The 19,157-nt window shown below is 35.9% G+C and overlaps 2 protein-coding genes and 1 non-coding gene across 4 annotated transcripts; 1 reads left to right on the top strand and 2 right to left on the bottom strand.

Moving 5' to 3' along the window:
- Positions 1 to 1,709: 1,709 nt before the first annotated feature.
- LOC107484977 (elongator complex protein 2) lies at positions 1,710 to 6,474 on the bottom strand. 2 transcript variants are annotated; one of them, XM_016105517.3, is made up of 11 exons: positions 6,327 to 6,474; positions 5,639 to 6,015; positions 5,420 to 5,507; positions 5,219 to 5,304; positions 4,931 to 5,084; positions 4,682 to 4,842; positions 3,889 to 4,560; positions 3,283 to 3,604; positions 2,934 to 3,151; positions 2,559 to 2,736; positions 1,710 to 2,364 (listed from the first exon to the last, which is right to left on the bottom strand). In XM_016105517.3, the coding sequence occupies exons 2-11, from the start codon at positions 5,783 to 5,785 to the stop codon at positions 1,874 to 1,876; spliced, it is 2,517 nt and encodes an 838-aa protein (XP_015961003.1). In that variant the 5' UTR covers positions 5,786 to 6,015; positions 6,327 to 6,474; the 3' UTR covers positions 1,710 to 1,873. The 2 variants fall into 2 exon arrangements, with proteins under 2 accessions (XP_015961003.1, XP_015961002.1); XM_016105516.3 differs by having other exon boundaries at positions 5,639 to 5,787.
- A 144-nt stretch (positions 6,475 to 6,618) lies between these two features.
- TRNAA-AGC (transfer RNA alanine (anticodon AGC)) lies at positions 6,619 to 6,691 on the bottom strand. Its single transcript has one exon. It is a non-coding gene; the product is annotated as a tRNA-Ala (tRNA).
- Positions 6,692 to 6,802: 111 nt separating this feature from the next.
- Positions 6,803 to 16,097, top strand: LOC107484976 (uncharacterized). Its single transcript, XM_016105514.3, is given in 24 exon segments — positions 6,803 to 7,006; positions 7,106 to 7,242; positions 8,024 to 8,108; positions 8,233 to 8,286; positions 8,739 to 8,830; positions 8,909 to 9,012; positions 9,385 to 9,460; positions 10,355 to 10,808; positions 11,600 to 11,938; positions 12,010 to 12,216; positions 12,338 to 12,436; positions 12,526 to 12,598; positions 12,723 to 12,829; positions 12,831 to 13,137; positions 13,226 to 13,467; positions 13,546 to 13,670; positions 13,772 to 13,889; positions 14,064 to 14,119; positions 14,234 to 14,327; positions 14,409 to 14,586; positions 14,965 to 15,036; positions 15,119 to 15,225; positions 15,324 to 15,386; positions 15,780 to 16,097. Coding segments are annotated over 24 exon segments (3,345 nt in total). The 5' UTR covers positions 6,803 to 6,958; the 3' UTR covers positions 15,888 to 16,097.
- The last annotated feature ends 3,060 nt before the right edge of the window (positions 16,098 to 19,157 follow it).

Raw genomic sequence — 19,157 nt, 5'->3', positions numbered from 1 at the left:
AGGGACAGTTTGTTACCTGTTTGTATTGTAGGTGGTGTCGAATGAAATGATGTCTCCGAAATACTCAAAGGCGGCTCTGCTTCTTGCGTCGGCCCAAAAAGCCAGCTTAATCGATTGATCCTCCTCGAGTTCGAGCTCAAAAAAGAAATTCGGATTCTTCTCTTTCATTCTTAAGAAATATTTCTCGAATTCCTTTGCATCTTCTTGTTCGGAAACATTCCGCACTTCCCTGGTAATGTAATTCCTCACGTCCTTTTCGATAAAATTTAACTCGCGGTGACCCCCGGCAGCCGCAACAAATGATTGGTAGGTTTTGCTTGGTCTGATACCGGCCTCATCGTTATTCTCTATCGTACGACGAATGGACATGCTTAGTTCCCTGTGTTGTTTTCCTGTAAAATTTTCCGGCATCTTCAAGGGTGGTAAAGGTCATTCCGACCTTCGGAACAAGCTCGTCATCAACAACCGAGAGAGGCTGCACAATACACCGTGTCAGAACTGTGAATACACCCATAGATATGATACAAATACACCCAATCATGTCTAATATGATATACCTGAACCGAAACAACTCAACTACAGAATGACCTTTAAAGCCATAAACTGTCAATACACAGGCTGCAGAATACACCATGTCAAAAACTAAAAACACACCCAATCATGTCTGATATAATACACCTGAACAACAACAACTCAATTAAAAATAACAAAAAACCAGTAAAGTGTATATACACCCATACTTCTTGCTAAAATACACCCAAAGTATAATTGATCTACACCCGAGCGTCTGCTATAAATTCCAGGTAATTAAACAATGTTCAGCAATTTTTAAACTACACAATGCTATACAAATTACTGTAAATCAAACCTCAGGAACTTCGTTAGATCCATAATCCACTTCGCCTGGATTCAGCACACAATCTGAGCTTGAAGGATCCATTATCTTCAAAACGAGTTCAAACTTTGATTTCAGAAAACAACAAATCAAAAGAGAAAACAAAACTCGAGTTGCAGAGAGAGAAAAAGATAACGTAAACGAAGAATATACCAGTGAGAAAAGGAGAGGAAAAGATCGATGGAGAAAAATGAAGGAAGACGCGCGAGAAGAAGAACAAGCAAATCTCAAAATAACGAAAACGAAGAAGGAAACAAATATTTTAAATTTGGAAGTTAGATATACGCGGGATATTATATAGCGCGTGTAATCAACGTACGTAAAGGGGCGCGTATTTTAACTTTATTGTTTAATAAACTTGTAAAGCATACAAGCCCTAATGGCTTGTATGCAGAGCTTTTCCGTTATTATATTCTTATTGTTATGCTGTAGAAGTGTATTGGAAAATTACAGAAATGTCAGTTTATTGTTATTAGCTTTTGCATAATATTTGCGTAAATAACGATTCAAAAAGTCAAATTTACATCTCTTCAGAGATAAAGAAGCATACTGATTAAATTTCTTAAAGACTCATTTTTCAACATTTTGTAATGAATTAATAATGCTTACAATATTATATTACTAGCTAGCAAAAGATTTAAACATAATATTTTTAATCTCTTTTAATCTAACAAGAGGAAGGGAGAGTCATAGTTGACAATTTGGTAGCTACCAGAGAAGTTGGTTCCTAAACTTCTCCAAACAACAAAATGAATATAAACATCTTTCGGCGAGAAAAGGGAGGAGGGAGGGGGTAAAAACAGACAGCTGAAAATGGTGGGTACAACACTACTAATTATTCAGCAAAATCAATAACAGGCATTTTTCAGCATAAACAATGCAAGCAGGGACATTTTCTAAGACATAGCTATATCAGGAACAATTAAAAAATATTCTACATATGTATTAAAAATAAAAAAGTAAGGTTAAGAAGCCTAATTACTCAACAGTTACGTCAAACACTCTTGTACAATTATCAGCTCCACATGAAGCCAATTGCATACTCATATGATCTTCGTCGTTCTTCCTCCATGCGAGACGGTTTACAGTAGAGGCATGGCATATAAATGGATCAACACGTACTGCAAGTGTGGCAGCCAAACCTGGTGCCAAAATGCTCCCATCATCTGCTCTGTTGTAAGATAGTCTCCACAGTTCTATTTGACCATTTTCCATTCCAATGGCTAGAAGTCCATTGTTTCTCCGATCTTGGAGGCCAATCCAAGATAGTGCAGTCACACTACTTGAAAATTGAGGTAAAGTCAAAAGCGGTCTGACTGACGATTCCTTCTCTATGGCCCAGATTTTCACCATCTTATCCCGTGAGCCTGTTGCAAATTCATGACTATGTGGATTCCAAGAACATGACCAGATAATTCGTTTATGTCCTTCCTGCCTTGCAAGAAGACTATAGCTGATTTCATCAGTGCCTACAAACCACATTTGAGTTGTTAGGATTACGCAGACCTACATTTCTTGCTGTAATATAGGTGTTCACTAAATAATATTATAGTATTTAACTTCTACACTATTGTTGTCTTGATTTACATTGCTGAACAATAATGCAAAAATGATGCAAATCCACATGCCTTCATCCTATAAAGTCCATGATCTGTTTTGTTACCTGTTCTTGTAATTGTAAAAACGGAGAACTGGCGATCCCTTGAGACAGTCAAAAGAAAGTTGTCATCATGTGAGAATTCCATCTGTGTTACTGTTAAGCTGTGAGATTGCAGGCGGCCAACTGATTTCCATGAACCCACCTGCCAAAGCCATACTTCTGCCACAGTTGGAGATTGCGCCTGCAACGCATAAAACAAGCAGGCAATAACTACCAAATAACATAGAAATAATATAGTGGATGAAAGAATAACGCTGATAAGCAGAATCTAATCCCTTAATTAATAAAAATTCCAGCCAGAAAAGATTTACATGTAACACTAAATCCTTTGTCTAATTATACAGGATCACTGCGTATAGATAGTGCGACACCACATACCTTGCATGATGATGCAACAAGCTCACCCCTATGGTCACAGCATAAAGAAAATAGTTCATTTCCATGACCATAGAGTTTATGTGTTTCAGGCCACAGTGTGTTCCAAGCCAGTTGATCCTCAATTGGAGGTTCAGAGAACACGGTTGGAACTGCATCCGGAATGGTTTCTAGGGTATCAAGACCATCAGCCACACCTCTCAGAGGGGCCTCATGTACAGCTGCATTAAAAATTAGAACCAAGTCAATTTTTTTAAGGACCAATGAACCAGAACAGACTTGTAATTGTTTCACCATATGAAAAGTCTAACATCATAAATTTCAAATTTCAAATTTCAACAAAATAGCTAACCATGAACATATATAGGTTTCTGTGATAGTCCAAGAGCAGACATATTTGCACCCAAAATCTGAACATCTGTGAGGACATCATCAGAAGAACAATTCTTCTGCAGAGAAGCATTGTTTAATGTCTTCAAAAATGATAATGGAGCTTCAAACACTCGTGCAACTTTCTCATCAGCTCCACTTACAAAACGATGATTTCCCTTACCATGAACAACTGCCATACAATTTATATCATGCCCATGTACCTGAGGCCTTGCTATTTCATGCCAGAACTCCCCTTTCTTTAGAGATGCCTCAACTTTCCATGGAGCATAAATTCTAGCTGTCTGCAATTTTAATACATAGTAACAAATTTTTTCAGAGCCAGAATTAAGCAGGCAAATGTTCAGAGTTATTATTTGACAACTGGCAGGCAGCAGCAAAGACTAGAATGATCTGAAAAAAGAAAATACATTAGCAAGTACAGATTGCCAAGATTATCAAACTAGTTAAACATCACTCGTAGATTTGGCGTGCAAGCCACTTTTAAATTGAAAATTATAAGAGAAAAGTTGACAAACACAATTGATTAATAGTAAAGCTTTTGTGGATGAATATATTTTTTAAATACCTGGTCATGACTAACAGACATAATGTAATCACCAGATTTGGCCCATGCAACATCCGTCACTGATGCGAAATGACCAGAGGGAACCTTTTGTGGCAGCCAATTATCATTGATAACATTTTTCCAAAGATGGAATGAACCACCATAACCATGTGCTAAGATTGAATCTCCGCTTGGGCTCCAATGACCACCATAGAACCCCAGAGCACAATGGCTTAGTTCCCCAACAGTGACGACATTCATCCAGACACCAGAATTGTTTTCAGGTTGCCAGATCATCATAGTTTTGTCCATAGAAGCCGATAAGATGCTTTGTGGTTGGTAATAGGCATCCCTTTCCACAGAATCAACCAAAGGGGGCTGCCACTGGACTGAATATACCCAATCCTCATGTCCGATCAAAAGAGATTCCAATGATATCTGAAAAGAGGATGAACCAGCTACAAGTACAGGACCTTCTATATAGGATAAAAGGCTTATTTCTTCCTTCTTGTATATGCCTTTTCCAGTGGTAATAGAGCTCCGTAGCGCCATCTTCCAAATTCGTATGCATTTATCTTGAGACGAACTCACCAGAAAAATATTGTTTGCGTCCCCATTGATGCTTATAGGCAGTGAGAAGTCCAAGCTCCGAATCCAATCTGTATGTCCTTTCAGCTCACATGCATGTACAAGCTAAGTTCATACGTAAAACAAAAGTAAATAAATAACTTGAGCACATACAACAGTGGATAAATAAAATAAAATAAAATAAAAATAAAGGTTCACATTAATATAATTATGGGAATCAAAATACCTTTCCTGTCCTTCCTCCACAATAAAGATGGATCTTGTTATCCAACCCTCCCGTAGCAAGGACTATCTGCCCACCAGTTCCAGGCAATTCCGCCATCGACAAGGTTACCATAGATTTGGAACCAATGGAGAAAGAATCCAGCAATGACAATTTACAGTCACCTACAATGATCAAGGAAATATCAATAAATGTAGAGAAGTACAAGCATGGCAACAATAAAGGTGAATGTCATATGGAATAAGGGTTTACCATTGCGTGTCAGTGGAAATACCAATTCCCATAGACAAATAGTGCCATCTGAGGAAGTAGATGCAAACAATGCCTCAGTTTGGGAAAGCATAATTCCACTAATGCATGTAACACCTTTTTTGTGTAATTTTGGTACTTGCAACACTTCCCTCCACTAAGAACAGATCAAAGAGAAAAAAAAAATGCAAAACACAGTCAAATAAAGCTTCAAACTAACAATTGCATCTCAGAAGTTAGTTGCACACAATTGAAGATTGGGGTTTTTGGGGGGAATGGAACAAACCGCACCTTTCCATCAATAAGGGACAGTTCCCACAAAATAATAGCACCATCTGCATCTCCAGATAGCAAATAATGCTGCTCCAACTGTTTTGCTGCACATTAAAAACAGATTATGCGAGAAGCATATTATTATTATTATTACTGGTTAATCACACATTCAACTTGTAGACTTCAAGTAGAAGGAAGATTGAAAAGAAAAAGGGTTACCTTTAAATAGGAACTTGCTGCTTGGTAACCAGTGTGTGCAATTCACAACTGCCTTGTGACCCGGAAGAGTAGTCAAAATATTTGCACTCTGAACAACAGATAAGTAAAATGAAAATACGAACTTTAAGACAAAAGGTAACTGAATGAAAAATGGATTAAATAAGTAATAAGTAATTTAAAAAAAAAAGAGAAAAAGAAAAAGAACAGTAGAGAAGGGACCTTGGGGCAGAATATAGCAACGGCGTTGTGAGCTCCGAAAGAGACAAAACCAGAAGCACCCCATGAAACGTTGTTGACTATTCTGTTGCATCCTGCTCCTATGAACACTCTCTTCACTCCAACTGTGCCGCTACTCTGCATTGTCATGCCTTCACACACGGAAAGACGATGGCAAAAGCTTTCAGGTTTGGTTTTTGTTTCTCAGGGGAGAGAGGAGGGTGCTTCGCAATCGCAGTGACGACTCAAAAGAAGAAACATATTTGGGCTACAACTGGGCTTATACAAAACATAATCTCTAATGGGCTCTATGTTCAATAGTAAGGTCTCATTGAGTCATTGTAATTGGAAGTAACTGCTTGACCAAAAAAAAAAAAGAACTGCAACAGAGAAATATGAAAAGACATGATGAATGGCTGAATGAAAGTATCTTCTGCTGCAACTAACATAACTGTTAAATCAAGTCTAACTTGGAAGTTATCAACCAAGTAAAAATTAGTGATAAAAATATTACAAAAGCATATATCAAAATTAGCTACAAGAACATAAATTTAGAAGCAGCAACAACAGGAAAATTTAAGCAATTAGCAGATCAGCATCGTAAATTTATGCAGAAACAACAGCAACAAAACAAATAGCATGGCAACAACAAGAAGAATTAATAGTTCAAGGAGCAAATAATTATTCATACCTTGAATGTGAGGGCTAAGGAGAGGAGAGAAATAGGTTTTAAACCCTACAAATGAGTTAAAAACAAAGGTTTGAATTTGAAAATATACATTTCGTTATGTGAGGGAGGAGCTCGAGAGGAAGGAGATGTTGAGTAAGTGAGTAACTGAGTAGTGAGTACTGCTGAGCTTTGGGGAACCGACCTAGGGTTCTCTATTTTTTTTTCCCATGAACGAAACGACGTCGTTTACCACAAGGTGAAAACTGGCCGGATTCCGGTTCGAACCGGGTAAAAATAAAATTTGAATTTGAATTGGAGATGCGGGGTATCGATCCCCGTACCTCTCGCATGCTAAGCGAGCGCTCTACCATCTGAGCTACATCCCCATGTTGTTATTCTTTGAATTTATAAATTATACATATTTTAATTGATAAAACGCATATTCTAATTCTATTTCTGTTTCATTGACTGGCTGGGTCTGGGTGACTGACTGATGAGAGAGCTGAAAGAAAAAGCAAAGAATTTTGATTTTTGAATGCAAAAATGGGAAAAATATTACTATTAGCATTGGTTTGATCATCCAAAAGGAAAAACCCAAACCAAATTCTCAAACACAAACCTAACGACTACGACGACGACACCACCAACCCACCATGTTCGCCAAGAAGTTGTTGCACAAAGCTGTGCTCCACCATTCCAACGTAACAAAACTTCCTTTTTCTTTCAACTTCATTTCTTCCTGGGGTTCTTTTTTATAGGTTTGAAATTCTTCTAATTTAATTTTTTTGAATTTATTTCAGCATAGTAAGTTCCAACACCATAGAGGCTTGAAGTCAAGTGAGTTGGATCCAAGAATTGTGATCCACTATGGCATTCCATCAACGGCTTCAGTTCTCGCCTTTGATTCCATTCAGAGACTCTTGGCTATTGGAACACTGTTAGTTCATTTAATTTTCTCTCAATCTATTTATTATTACTGTTATTATTATTATTTTGATGGATGGTTTATAAACTTATAATATAAAAGCTGTTAGCTACATTAATTTTGGTCAATTTGTAAGCTATATTGTTTAGTAGTATATTGCTTAGGAAAATGAACTAGGAAATTTAGAGAAGTTTAATCTTTGGAACTCGGTGTTGATAAGCAATTCATTTGATATTGACTCTTTTTTTGTTGTTGATGGTTTGATATTTATACTGTAGATGTTTAGATATTGCAATGTTCCTGCATAGAAAGATGTCATTGAGAAACGAAATGGATTCAACAATTTAGGGGAAAAAAATTACTCTTAGACTTGGTAATTGAAACATTCTAATTATCTGTGATAAGTATAGTTGCATATTGCCTTTTATTCTTGTACATATATAGATTCTATACTATGGATGCTATGTTACTTTAGTTTGCACTGCTCCCATATCTTAAAAAGATGTCAATGAGAAAAAAAAGAGTTTCTGAAATTTTGAAAAATAATTCATATATGAAAATAAGTTGCTTTTATTTTCTGTAAATTTCTTTTTATGCACTTGATAATTGCAAGAAGTGTGCATGTTGTTAGCGTTAAATCTAGCTGAATGTATCATACCAAAAAATCTAGCTGAATGTAATCCATGTTCATGGATGAAAGCCATATTCTAATATCCTGTTATCGATTAGCCTGCTAAATGAATGTTCTTATTAACTGAATGTTGGGTGCTTATATTGCTTACATTAATGGCAGGGATGGAAGACTAAAGGTAATTGGCGGTGATAATATTGAGGGAATTTTGATTTCTCCTAAGCAATTGCCTTATAAGCACTTGGAGGTATGTTTCATCTGCATTTCACAAATATGATACAAAATTGTATAAACCTTACCTTTCTAAGCTTATGATGATTCTTCCTAAAATTAGAGGCATATTGACGCATGGATTCTTTTGGCATTTGCAGTTCCTTCAGAACCAGGGGTACTTAGTTGGTGTATTAAATGACAATGATATCCAGGTAACTTTCTTCTCATAGAATTCATTTTCTGTGATGTAGTACGGATTTCTAATTAAAGGCATTGCTGAGCAATGAAAGATTAAAAAACTTTGATATCATTGGGTGCTTCTCTTGTTTTCCCAAGTTCCCTTCAAATAGCCTATATACTTTAGTTCTTCAGTCTCTTTACTTTTGTCTATATTTTATGTATTTGCATTGTATCATGGATATTTTGGCTTCATTTTCTCTTTGCTCATTGTGAATTTGCTGAAAGAACAATGATAAGCATGATTATTTATGAAATGAACAATTCAGAATATAAGGTTATGGTTGATGTAATGTTAGTAAGGTGATTGACCTAGATTTCCAAGCCAATTATAGTGTAGCCAGAAGAATGCTGGCTGTGTTACTTTTATTTTTTATTGTTATTTTTATTTCTACTTTTTTTACTTTTTTAATTTATGTTTTTGCAGATTTGGAGTCTCGAGAGCAGAAGCCTTGTTTGTTCTTTAGAATGGGAATCCAACATTACTGCTTTCTCTGTAATTAGTGGCTCCCACTTCATGTATGTTGGTTCTGTGTCTGTAGTGGTTAACTGCAATTGATTATGATGAATAACTTGTTACTTTATTATGATATTCAGTTATGTTGGAGATGAGCATGGATCATTTTCTGTGGTAAAGTTTGAAGCTGAGGAAGGACAACTACTTAAGTCATCATATGATTTGTCTGCAAAATTTCTAAGAGGTAGTTCATTACTTCATTTGTGACGTTAGTTTCATGACTGATAAATGCTACATACGGTCTGCATTTTCTAAAGATGTGTGTATATGCATTTTATCAAACTATCAAAGATTACTCTGTCACGGGGGGAGCTAGCATAAAATTTGGAGAGGGGCCAAAGTTTAATTTTCGAATATAAAGAGATCAAAATAAAAATAAAAGTTTTAAGGGGGCTAAACCAAAATTTACTCTTTGAGTTTCCTTGAATCTCTTTTAATGAAGTAAATACTATGTAACTGCAATGTCTGAAATGTCTTCAGATGATTTTATGTTTGAGCTATTTGTTTTTCTTTGCTCTAAGATTTGCTCATTTCCATTTTTGCTTTCTTTTGATAGAAGCTGCCGGGTTTTCAGATTACAGTGACCAACCAATTGTAGGAATTCTTTCACAACCTTCGTCTTTTGGGAACAGGCAAGAGATACGTAGTTTATATTCTTATTTTTTGTCATAAAAGCTCATATAGGTATTTAACATTAATTATCTGTCTCTTAGTTTCAAAATTTGAGATTTATCCAAGCAATGCCAGAGGAAAAATATATATATTTCTGTAAAATTTCCTATTATTGCTTGCACTTTCTAGTTTAACTTTGTTATGTTTATCTCTCTCTGTATTCAACTTTCAAAATTACTACAATCTATAGTGAGCATAAGTGTTTTCGTATAACTCATATTCTTCTTCCTAGAAACAAAAGCGGCATGTAGTTTCTATCATATTAATAATAGCCATATCTTTGAACTCTGGTTGAAACCATGGCAAAATCATTTCAAGCCAGTGAATAATGTCTCTGTTTAGACAGTGATTTAATGTGAAAAGCTTGAGGTTTCTGAACTCCTCAGCTCATATATTTATATACACTAATTAATCATTACAATACCTACTAAAGATAAAACATAGTTCATAATTAATTCTAATCTAACCTAATTGACACCTAACAGCTAATTGACTGACCTAATCTAACCTAATTGACACCTAACAACTAATTGACTGAATTATCTGAATATAATATCAACAGTCACCATCAGTATTTGATGTGTCATGTCTCCTTTTGTCTATGATATTAGAAACAACAACAACAACAACAACAACAAAGCCTTGTCCCACTAAGTGGGGTCGGCTACATGAATCAAACGACGCCATTGTGCTCTATCATGTATATGTCTACAGAGAGACCGTTTACATGTAGACCTCGTTTGACCACCTCATGGATGGTCTTGTCTATGACATTAGAAAGTGAAGGGAAAATGTGTTTTGATACTGAATGTGTTCAACTTAATGAATTCCGGTATTTTTCTATATTTTTGCAGACTGTTGATTGCATTTCAGGATGGACTGCTAATTCTTTGGGATATAGCTGAATCTAAAATCGTGTTCGTTGGTGGAGGAAAGGATCTCCAATTGAAGGATCGTGGTAGTGACTCATCCATTGAACCAGACACCAATGTTCCATCCGATAGTATTGAACAAAATCTTGGTGACAAAGAGATAAGTGCTCTGTGCTGGGCGTCTTTGAGTGGGTCCATTCTTGCTGTGGGATACTTAGATGGAGATATCCTTTTCTGGAATTTATCATCCACAGCACCTTCTAAAGGTCAACAAACTTCATCTAAAAATGTTGTTAAGCTACAATTGTCAAGTGCAGAAAGAAGACTCCCGGTCATTGTCTTGCAATGGTCCAGCAACCAAAAATCCCGTAGTGATTGTGATGGACAGTTGTTTGTCTACGGTGGTGATGAAATTGGATCTGAAGAAGTTTTGACTGTGAGTAATTTGTTCATGGCTATTACTATTTGGTTTTCAAATTTAAAATTTGTATCTTTTTCTTTTTGTTAGAATTTGGCCATTCACGTGCCTTCAAATAGAATAGAATATTATGCTTGCTATCCTTCATTATATAAGTAAATTTGAACATGTGTCAAGCCTAACTGGCTCTTGCATGATGTGGCATGTGAGATATAGCCATTCTTGCGTAAAGGAACATATTGTAAATGTAATGTTAAAATCTATGATTTTGTCTTTGCCTTATAAGCTATAGCACAAACTTTAGCAGAGAGAGTTTGTGACATACAGAAATGAAGTGTGTTCTCTGTCACTTTGCATCTGATCCTTTTAAAAGAAGACAAGCTAAGACAGCCGTACAACATCAGTTAAAAATGTAAGAATGTCTAGAAACTATAGCAACTAGAAATATTTAATGGTAACATCTTTTTGTCTAAAAATTATATTATAATCTAATCATTCTCATATACCTAATAAGATTATGCAGGAAATATTTAAAATGGAGAATATTCCATTTGATATAGTCAATCTGGTTGATTACCCTCGCATTAACTAAATTATGGGTGGGCCTCCTATATATTTCATTAATTTCTTACCCTTTATCAGCAGAATTTCTAACAACCAATTATAAATGTATGATGCTGTTGACTTTGTTGTGGGAAAATTTTTTTCATTTGTCGTAAACATTGAATTGATGATATTCCACTTTTCACTAGTTTTTTTTTTTAAACCATATTTGTTGTGTTCCCCTAAACTTTAAAGTATTGTTGCAGGTTTTAACTCTTGAATGGTCATCTGGGATGGAGACAGTAAAATGCATTAGTCGTGCAGACCTTACCCTTAGTGGCTCTTTTGCAGACTTGATTTTACTGCCAAGAGCCGGGGCAATGGAGCTGAACACCAAAGCCGATCTTTTTGTGTTGACAAACCCTGGACAGCTACATTTTTATGATAGTGATAACCTGTCTGCATTAACATCTCAGCAGAACAGGACCCCATCTATAGATGCTTTGGAGTTTCCAGTGCTAATACCTATTGCTGATCCTTCTTTGACTGTTACACAACTTGTCAGGTTGCCCAGTGAGTCAACTTCATCTAAGATTCTAACTGAGGTAATCTCTAATGACTTGCTGGTGATGTGTTTGTTTTGTGCTTCCCTAATGACTTGTTTCCTTTGTCTTAGGTAGCCTCAGTTCTAAGAACAGGCTCAACACCTAGTTTAGCAACTCCTTCACATTGGCCGTTGACTGGTGGTGTTCCCAGCCATTTGTCCACACCTAAAGGTTCTGGGATTGAGAGAGTTTATTTTGCTGGTTATTCGGATGGATCTGTCCTAGTCTGTGATGCTACACATCCAGTCTTATCTTATATTTGCTACATAGAGGGAGAGGTAAGAATTCCACAAGTATTTTCTCTCCAAATATATAGAAATAGAAACCATATACTTATGTTGGGTGTAAGTGAATTTTCTATATCTATTTGTTTTGACATTTTCTTTGTGTGTTTGGTAGGTGAAAGATATAAAAGTGGCTGGTTCAAGTGCTCCAGTGACAAAATTGGACTTCTGCTCGGTCTCCCTACTTTTGGCTGTTGGCAATGAGAGCGGTCTTGTCAGAAATCTTTCTTAATCAGTTAAGCTATCAAAGGCAATACACTATTGTCCTATACTTAATCCTTTGCTGTGTGATGAATTTGATAGGTTTGCATTTATGACCTCCAAGGCCATTCTGATGGGAGAAATTGTCATTTTGTCACAGAAACAAAAAGTGAAGGTGATCTCTAGATTTCTCTCATCATCATGGAACCCTACCTTACCCATTTTTTCACATATGGAATTTGTAAATACTTGTTCAGAAAACGTAATTAGTTACTTATGTTGTTAAACTTGTATCGCAGTCCATGAATCTCCCCAAGGAAAGGGAACCCATTGTAGTGCTGTTATTTCCCTTCTTGGTTCTCCAGTACAAGCATTATCATTTTCAAATTCTGGAACAAAGCTTAATAATTATTTCTTTTCAGGTTGCAGTCTGTGATATGACTTCAATGTCAGTTTTGTTCATGATCGACAGTGTACCAATCTCAAGCTCTCCAATCACTTCAATGATTTGGAAAGAACAAGCACGATTCCATAGTGCTTTGAATAGTCCAAAGCAATCAGAAACATCAAGCACAGGCAACTCTCTTGAAGAAATAATATTCATCTCTTCTCGGGATGGAAAGATTAATATAGTGGAAGGGGATACTGGTAAAATGATTTCCAGCCAACCATTACACGTGAAAGAATCAACTGCAATTTCAATACATGTTATAGGCAAGTTCAATTTTCATCAATTCAATATATTGCAAGTTTTACTGCACTTAGATTTGATTCGAAATTCTAAGAGAATTTTGTATTACAGAGGATAGCATCGCGACTACTGAAGCAACAAATGACAGACATGAGGAGGAGCCCTTGAAGGATACTGCTAGTGCTAGCCCTGATGAACCTGTTCGAGAAAGTAACCCAACTGGCATAAATTCATCAGAGGCTGAAAGTTCCTCTTCGGAAGTAACAGCTGCTGGGGATTTACTTTTTGATCCACTTGTTCTGCTTTGCTGTGAGAATTCATTGCGGTTATTCTCTGCAAAATCATTGATACAGGTCCTCTAACTGATTATCATGACAATTAGTACTTGCATTGGCATTGTTTTTAAATAAATTTGATGAATATTGTTACAGGGAAATAAGAAACCAATTCGAAAAGTGAAAGATACCAAGTCCTACTATTGGACCACAATTTTAAAGAAAGACGACAAATATTGTGGGCTACTATCGTTGCTTCAGACTGGAATATTTGAGATCAGGTGGAAGCGCTAGTGCTTTGTTCTAGGGCTTTACCTTGCAATAAGTAATTATTGATTTTGCTAATAATGTGTATTGATAATTTTTAGCATTTGTCTGACAGGTCTTTACCAGATTTGGAATTGGTTACAGAAAGCTCTTTATTATCAATCTTAAGGTGGAATTATAAAGTGAATATGGACAAAACCTTGTGTTCTGATGCTAATGGAAATATTGCACTGGTATAATATTCTTTAGAACTTTAACATTTCCTGGGACTCTATTTCTTCTTTTTGCTTCTTCCATTTTATATGGGATTATGTAAAACATACCTGATATTCTAGCCAAATACTCAGTCAGCTTACAATTTAGCAACTGAGTCTTCAAATCGTTCATCTCTTGTTGATAACTTACAGGCTAATGGTTCTGAATTGACATTTATCTCATTACTAGCCGGTGAAGACAAATTCAGGTATTTTTGCTATTTTGTAATGAATTTATTAATAATGTGGAATTGTGGATTCCTTGTTTACATGTGGAAATAAGGAAGAAAAAGTTGAATGAAGAATTTTCTATACTATTTTAGGAATCTGGAGCGTTTACCTTGTCTTCATGATAAAGTTCTTGCAGCTGCTGCTGATGCTGCCTTTAGATTTTCTTCGAGCCAGAAGAAAAAACAGGTTTTAGTTTCTCTGATTTTATTTAGTATCCTAAATCCACCACTATTTGTATATCTAATCAGCTTAATCATTTTGGCACAGATCTCTGCACCAGGAATTTTAGGAGGTATTGTCAAAGGATTTAAAGGAGGGAAAGCCTCTCCAACCAATATGATTAAAATTCAACCCTCCAATTTCATGCATTTGGAAGACAAATTCTATAAGTCCCCCCGGTCAGATTTTCATCAAACAGTTTCAGATGAATTGGAACTCAATATAGGTTTCTTGCCAAACCGTCTATCCATTTTTACCTTTCATTATTTTGTTTGTTGGTAATATGACTCGCCCTCTTGTCCATCTTGTCCATGAATAAGTGTCTTTTAGTTTTTATCAATATATATATTTTGTCTAAGATTATTTGTCATTTGTGAATATCTATGAAACATGTTCTTTTTAGTTTAACCCTGATATTTATTACCCCAATTAATATAGTAATCACAAATCAATGAAAAGAGACAAAGGATGATTTAGTCAACATAACCAAATTTATTGCAACATTCAAGCCAATTTAGTGATTTCTTAGTTCTTGTATGACAAACCTATATGACACTTGTAGTCTTGAAAACACAACATCAAAACTTGCTTCATTGTGGTACAGATGACATTGAAATAGATGAGCCCATAACTGAGGTGTCTACGTATTCACCTAATGTTAAGAACAAACAGAAAGGTAAACCACATTCGAATATTCGTCTCATATTTGAACTAGAAAGGTCGCCAGATCGGTAACAATTTTGTATATTTTTGTGCAGATAACTTGCGAGAAAGGGAGAAACTATTTGAAGGTGCAACTAGTGATGATGTAAAACCAAGACTTAGAACTCCTGAAGAAATTATGGCTACTTATAGAAAAACTGGGGTAATGTTCTATCTTTCTTTTCTTTGAGATTCCTTTCTCTTTCATCGTGTTCTGTTGATTTCAGTTATTAAAATGTGTCATTTAATGTGTGATTTCAGGATGCTTCTTCAGCTGCTGCCCAAGCAAGAAACAAGCTTGTGGAGAGGCAGGAAAAATTGGAGGTAGAAATTTTATGTGATCTCACATTGCCAACTTACACAGCTTCTATAATAACATTTTGTACTTATATGATGCAGTACTAACACCACCTAGTGAGATAAGGCTATATTCTTGTTATATGATGAAGTAAATCTTCGATATTTCCTTGTTTCTGCTTTGTCTTGTCGCTAATGAAATTATGAGGGATGGATAAAATGATTTATGATTATTGACATATGCATGTTATTTTGATTTATCTGTTTTTTTTCCCTGGGAATTGCAACTCATTTGTTTCAACTCATTTTGTCAGAAAATATCCTTTTTTTAACTGAAGAAATTATATATATATATATAGTTTTCACATATTTTGATAAGTTTTCAGTTCAACTGAAATTTGTCTGCTCAATTTGATTCAGAGAATAAGCCAACGCACTGCAGAACTGCAAAGTGGAGCTGAAGATTTTGCATCATTAGCAAATGAGCTTGTGAAGACCATGGAAAGGAGGAAATGGTGGCAAATATAGAGAGAAAGAAAAAAGAAAAAAGGTGTGGGGGCCTTGGGAGGTGGAGGGGAGGGGAAATTGGTTTGCTCAATCAATTCTGTATTTATTATCTTGTCTTGTATATTATATTATATATGTGTGGCCATTGGCTTTGTTTTTTGTTTTATTCTTTGCATATGATTAGCATAAAGATTTTGCACGACATTACACGGTTATCTCTTCTGCTCTTCGTTATATTCTTGAAAGCAATTTCCTTAAATTGTAATGATATTTTATTAAAATTAAAATATAAATTATTTTTTTTAATGTCTTTTTAAATGATATAAAGTGTTTAAAATAAATTTTTGTTTTAATAAATAATAATATATATTATTTTTAAAATCTTTTTAAGAGTATATGATAAAAATAAAGTTTGATATATGATAAAAATAAAGTTATATATATTGATATATGATAATATTTAAATATGTATAATGTGTTTAAAAATTTATTTTTTATTTTTTATTAAGGGATAAACACGAAAAATATGTGTCGGACGAAAATGTATCTAATATAAGTAGTAGTACACACAACAACTAGACAAAGTAGAGTTTCATAGTTTTTGGCTAATACCTGGTCAACTTTAAATACTAAATTTTAAATATTAATTTATAAAAATAAGATATTAACCTAAAATATTAGTTAATATTAATAATATTAAGAAAGAGTATTAGCAGTACAATGTTTCTCGTTATGAGTTAATATTTAAAATCGTCTTCGAAAGATACCTCATTCTCTATAGAGTCCCCGAATGATAAAGTTAATTAAAATCATCATCGAAAGATGACGAATATGACCACGTTAGTCCTTCTGTCAATTCGTCCGCTGAGTTGACTAACGTTAGGTGACGTGTGCTGTTAAGTGCCCGTGTGGCACAGTTACAAAACGACGCCGTTTTGAATCAATGGCCTCCAGGAGCTGAGACGACGGCGTTTGGTGCCCTGGAGAGATTCAAAACGTTGCAACCCATGACCCCCTCTGCAAACAAGCATCTCACTCTGTTTCGCTCCAAAACTTATCGTCTCCCTCAAGGTATACCCTAAGCCTTCGACCCAACACTTGAAGTAGGCCATCAACCTTCGTCAGCGTAGGAAGACTGATAGCCTGGAAGAGTTATCGGTATTGGATACAGAAGTGATCGTCTCCTGGAGCGACATTGATAGTGGAGGAAGCCATCTCGACTTTTATAGGTAAGGATCAATCGTTTCTCTTGTTTATTGAGTAATTATGTTGCATGATGTCCTGCTAGTGGCGTGACTCATGGGTTCATCTTATTGTGGGTAGGGTTTGGGGTGAGTAACAGTTTTCATGAATGTTGTTGTATGATATGAGTGAGTTGAAATGGTTTGTTCTTACTGGCATTTGTGATGATTTGTTAGGTAGGGGTCTTCCATTTCAGTGATGGTTCTACTGGGTTGTTGCATGTTTATTTTGGATTTAGGGTTTGTTTTGGTATGTTTTATTTTGTTTGATAATGGTATTATCGTCTCTGTTATTATAGATGGAGGGTCCTCCCATGACTTTTGTCTTTCACCATGGTGGAATGTTTAAAAATTCTGTTGAGGGAGATATGATATATGAACCCGACAATACCGAAGTCTTGATGGGTGTTGATGGAAACACACTTGATGTGTTCTTTGTAAGGGGCTACTATAAGGAGTTGGGATACATTGAAGCTGGAAACTGTTGGTGGAAAGTTCCTGGAGTGCCCCTCTCTTCTGGTTTGAGAAGCGTAGTTACAGATGCAGATTTGGTTGCAATGTGTAAGGATTGTAGGTAGGGGTGGCAAACGGGTCTAAACCCGCCGGGCCGGCCCACGTAACCTGCCAAAAAAGGCGGGTCAGACTGAAAAATTGGGACCGCCAAATAGCAAAAGCCCACCTAATCCGCACCGCTTAAATAGCGGGCTTTGGCAGAACGGGGCGGGCTTAGTATTTTTTTTTAGTGAGGAGGTATTTTTACAATTTTTTGGCCAAAACCTAACTTCTCTCAAAGAATGAAAAAAGGACTGAGGAGTATTGCCATGACTGGTTGAAGATGGACGCCTATAGGAGAACTTACTGTTTCAATGTTAATCCGGTAAAAGGACAGGATCTATGGGAAAAAACACCACATCTTGCACCTGTCTCACCCCCATTTAAACAGAAACCTGGAAGACCGACAAAAAAAAAAAAAAGAAGAAGAGAGAAGGATGGGTCAAAGACAAAGATGAAAATAAAGTACAACCCAATTAGATGCATATTCTGTGGTGAGGTTGGCCACAACAAAAGAAGCTATGCAAAGAAGAAAGCATCTGATGCTGAGAAAAATGCTAGGCAGATGCAGCTGCAACTGGCAGTTGCTTCTCCTGCTGCAAATAGAGCTGACCCTGAGGTGAATGATTTCCCTAAACTACAGGTGATTAAAGCGAAAGCAAGAGCTAGATCCTCCCCTACACCTACTACATCTGCACCAATGGCAATCTTGGCTGAGACCATCAAAGGGACAAGTTCTGCGATTGCTAGGAAGCTGGTCAATTTTATGACTTTTGTGTCTACTCCAGGCTTCAAGCACCCTAGGAAGAATGATAAACCACATTGATGACAAAGCAATGTTTTCGGGTTGCTTTAGTTTTTTATATAGGACAAATGAAGTAACATTTTGTGGTTATTGTAATCTGATAGTTGTGATAGCCCTTCTCTTTTGGTGTAGCTTTCAGTTTTAGGATTGGATACCTTATTAATTGTGGTACTTATCTTGCAGACAATGTGACTATTATCCTTGAATGTGACTATTAGCCTTGAATGGCAGCACAATGCTATGACTACTTACTTTGATTACTTATCCTGTTTATGGCTTAATCTTATAGCAACAGTGATATTGATTAATTTGCAATATTCCACAATGCCAGTAATTGAGACTTTGTAGTTAACCTTAAACAGCACTAATCAAAACACTATTCTCATTCAATCAATCCAAATCAGTACACCATTACATTTCAACAGGATTTTTTCTACTTAGAAGTACATATCAAACAGCAAATGCTAATATTAATCACAACTATCACAAACATGAAAATTACTAGCAGTTTCAAATATCTAACTTCAGCTTCCAAGCTACCCAATCTCCATGCCACCTTCACCCTCCATTCATCATACTCACTTTCAACCTGCAATTCAGTTCTGGAATCTTCTTTAGCACCACCTTCAACCACTGCTTCATAGTCATCAGCATCAACCCACTCAAAGTAATTACAGTAACTGCCCTTCTGCA

Source organism: Arachis duranensis, chromosome 4, assembly GCF_000817695.3.
Source record: "Arachis duranensis cultivar V14167 chromosome 4, aradu.V14167.gnm2.J7QH, whole genome shotgun sequence".
In the NCBI taxonomy this organism is placed as follows: Eukaryota; Viridiplantae; Streptophyta; class Magnoliopsida; order Fabales; family Fabaceae; genus Arachis; species Arachis duranensis.
The sequence above is the reverse complement of the archived record's forward strand: the minus strand, read 5'-3'. Positions and strand labels throughout refer to the sequence as shown.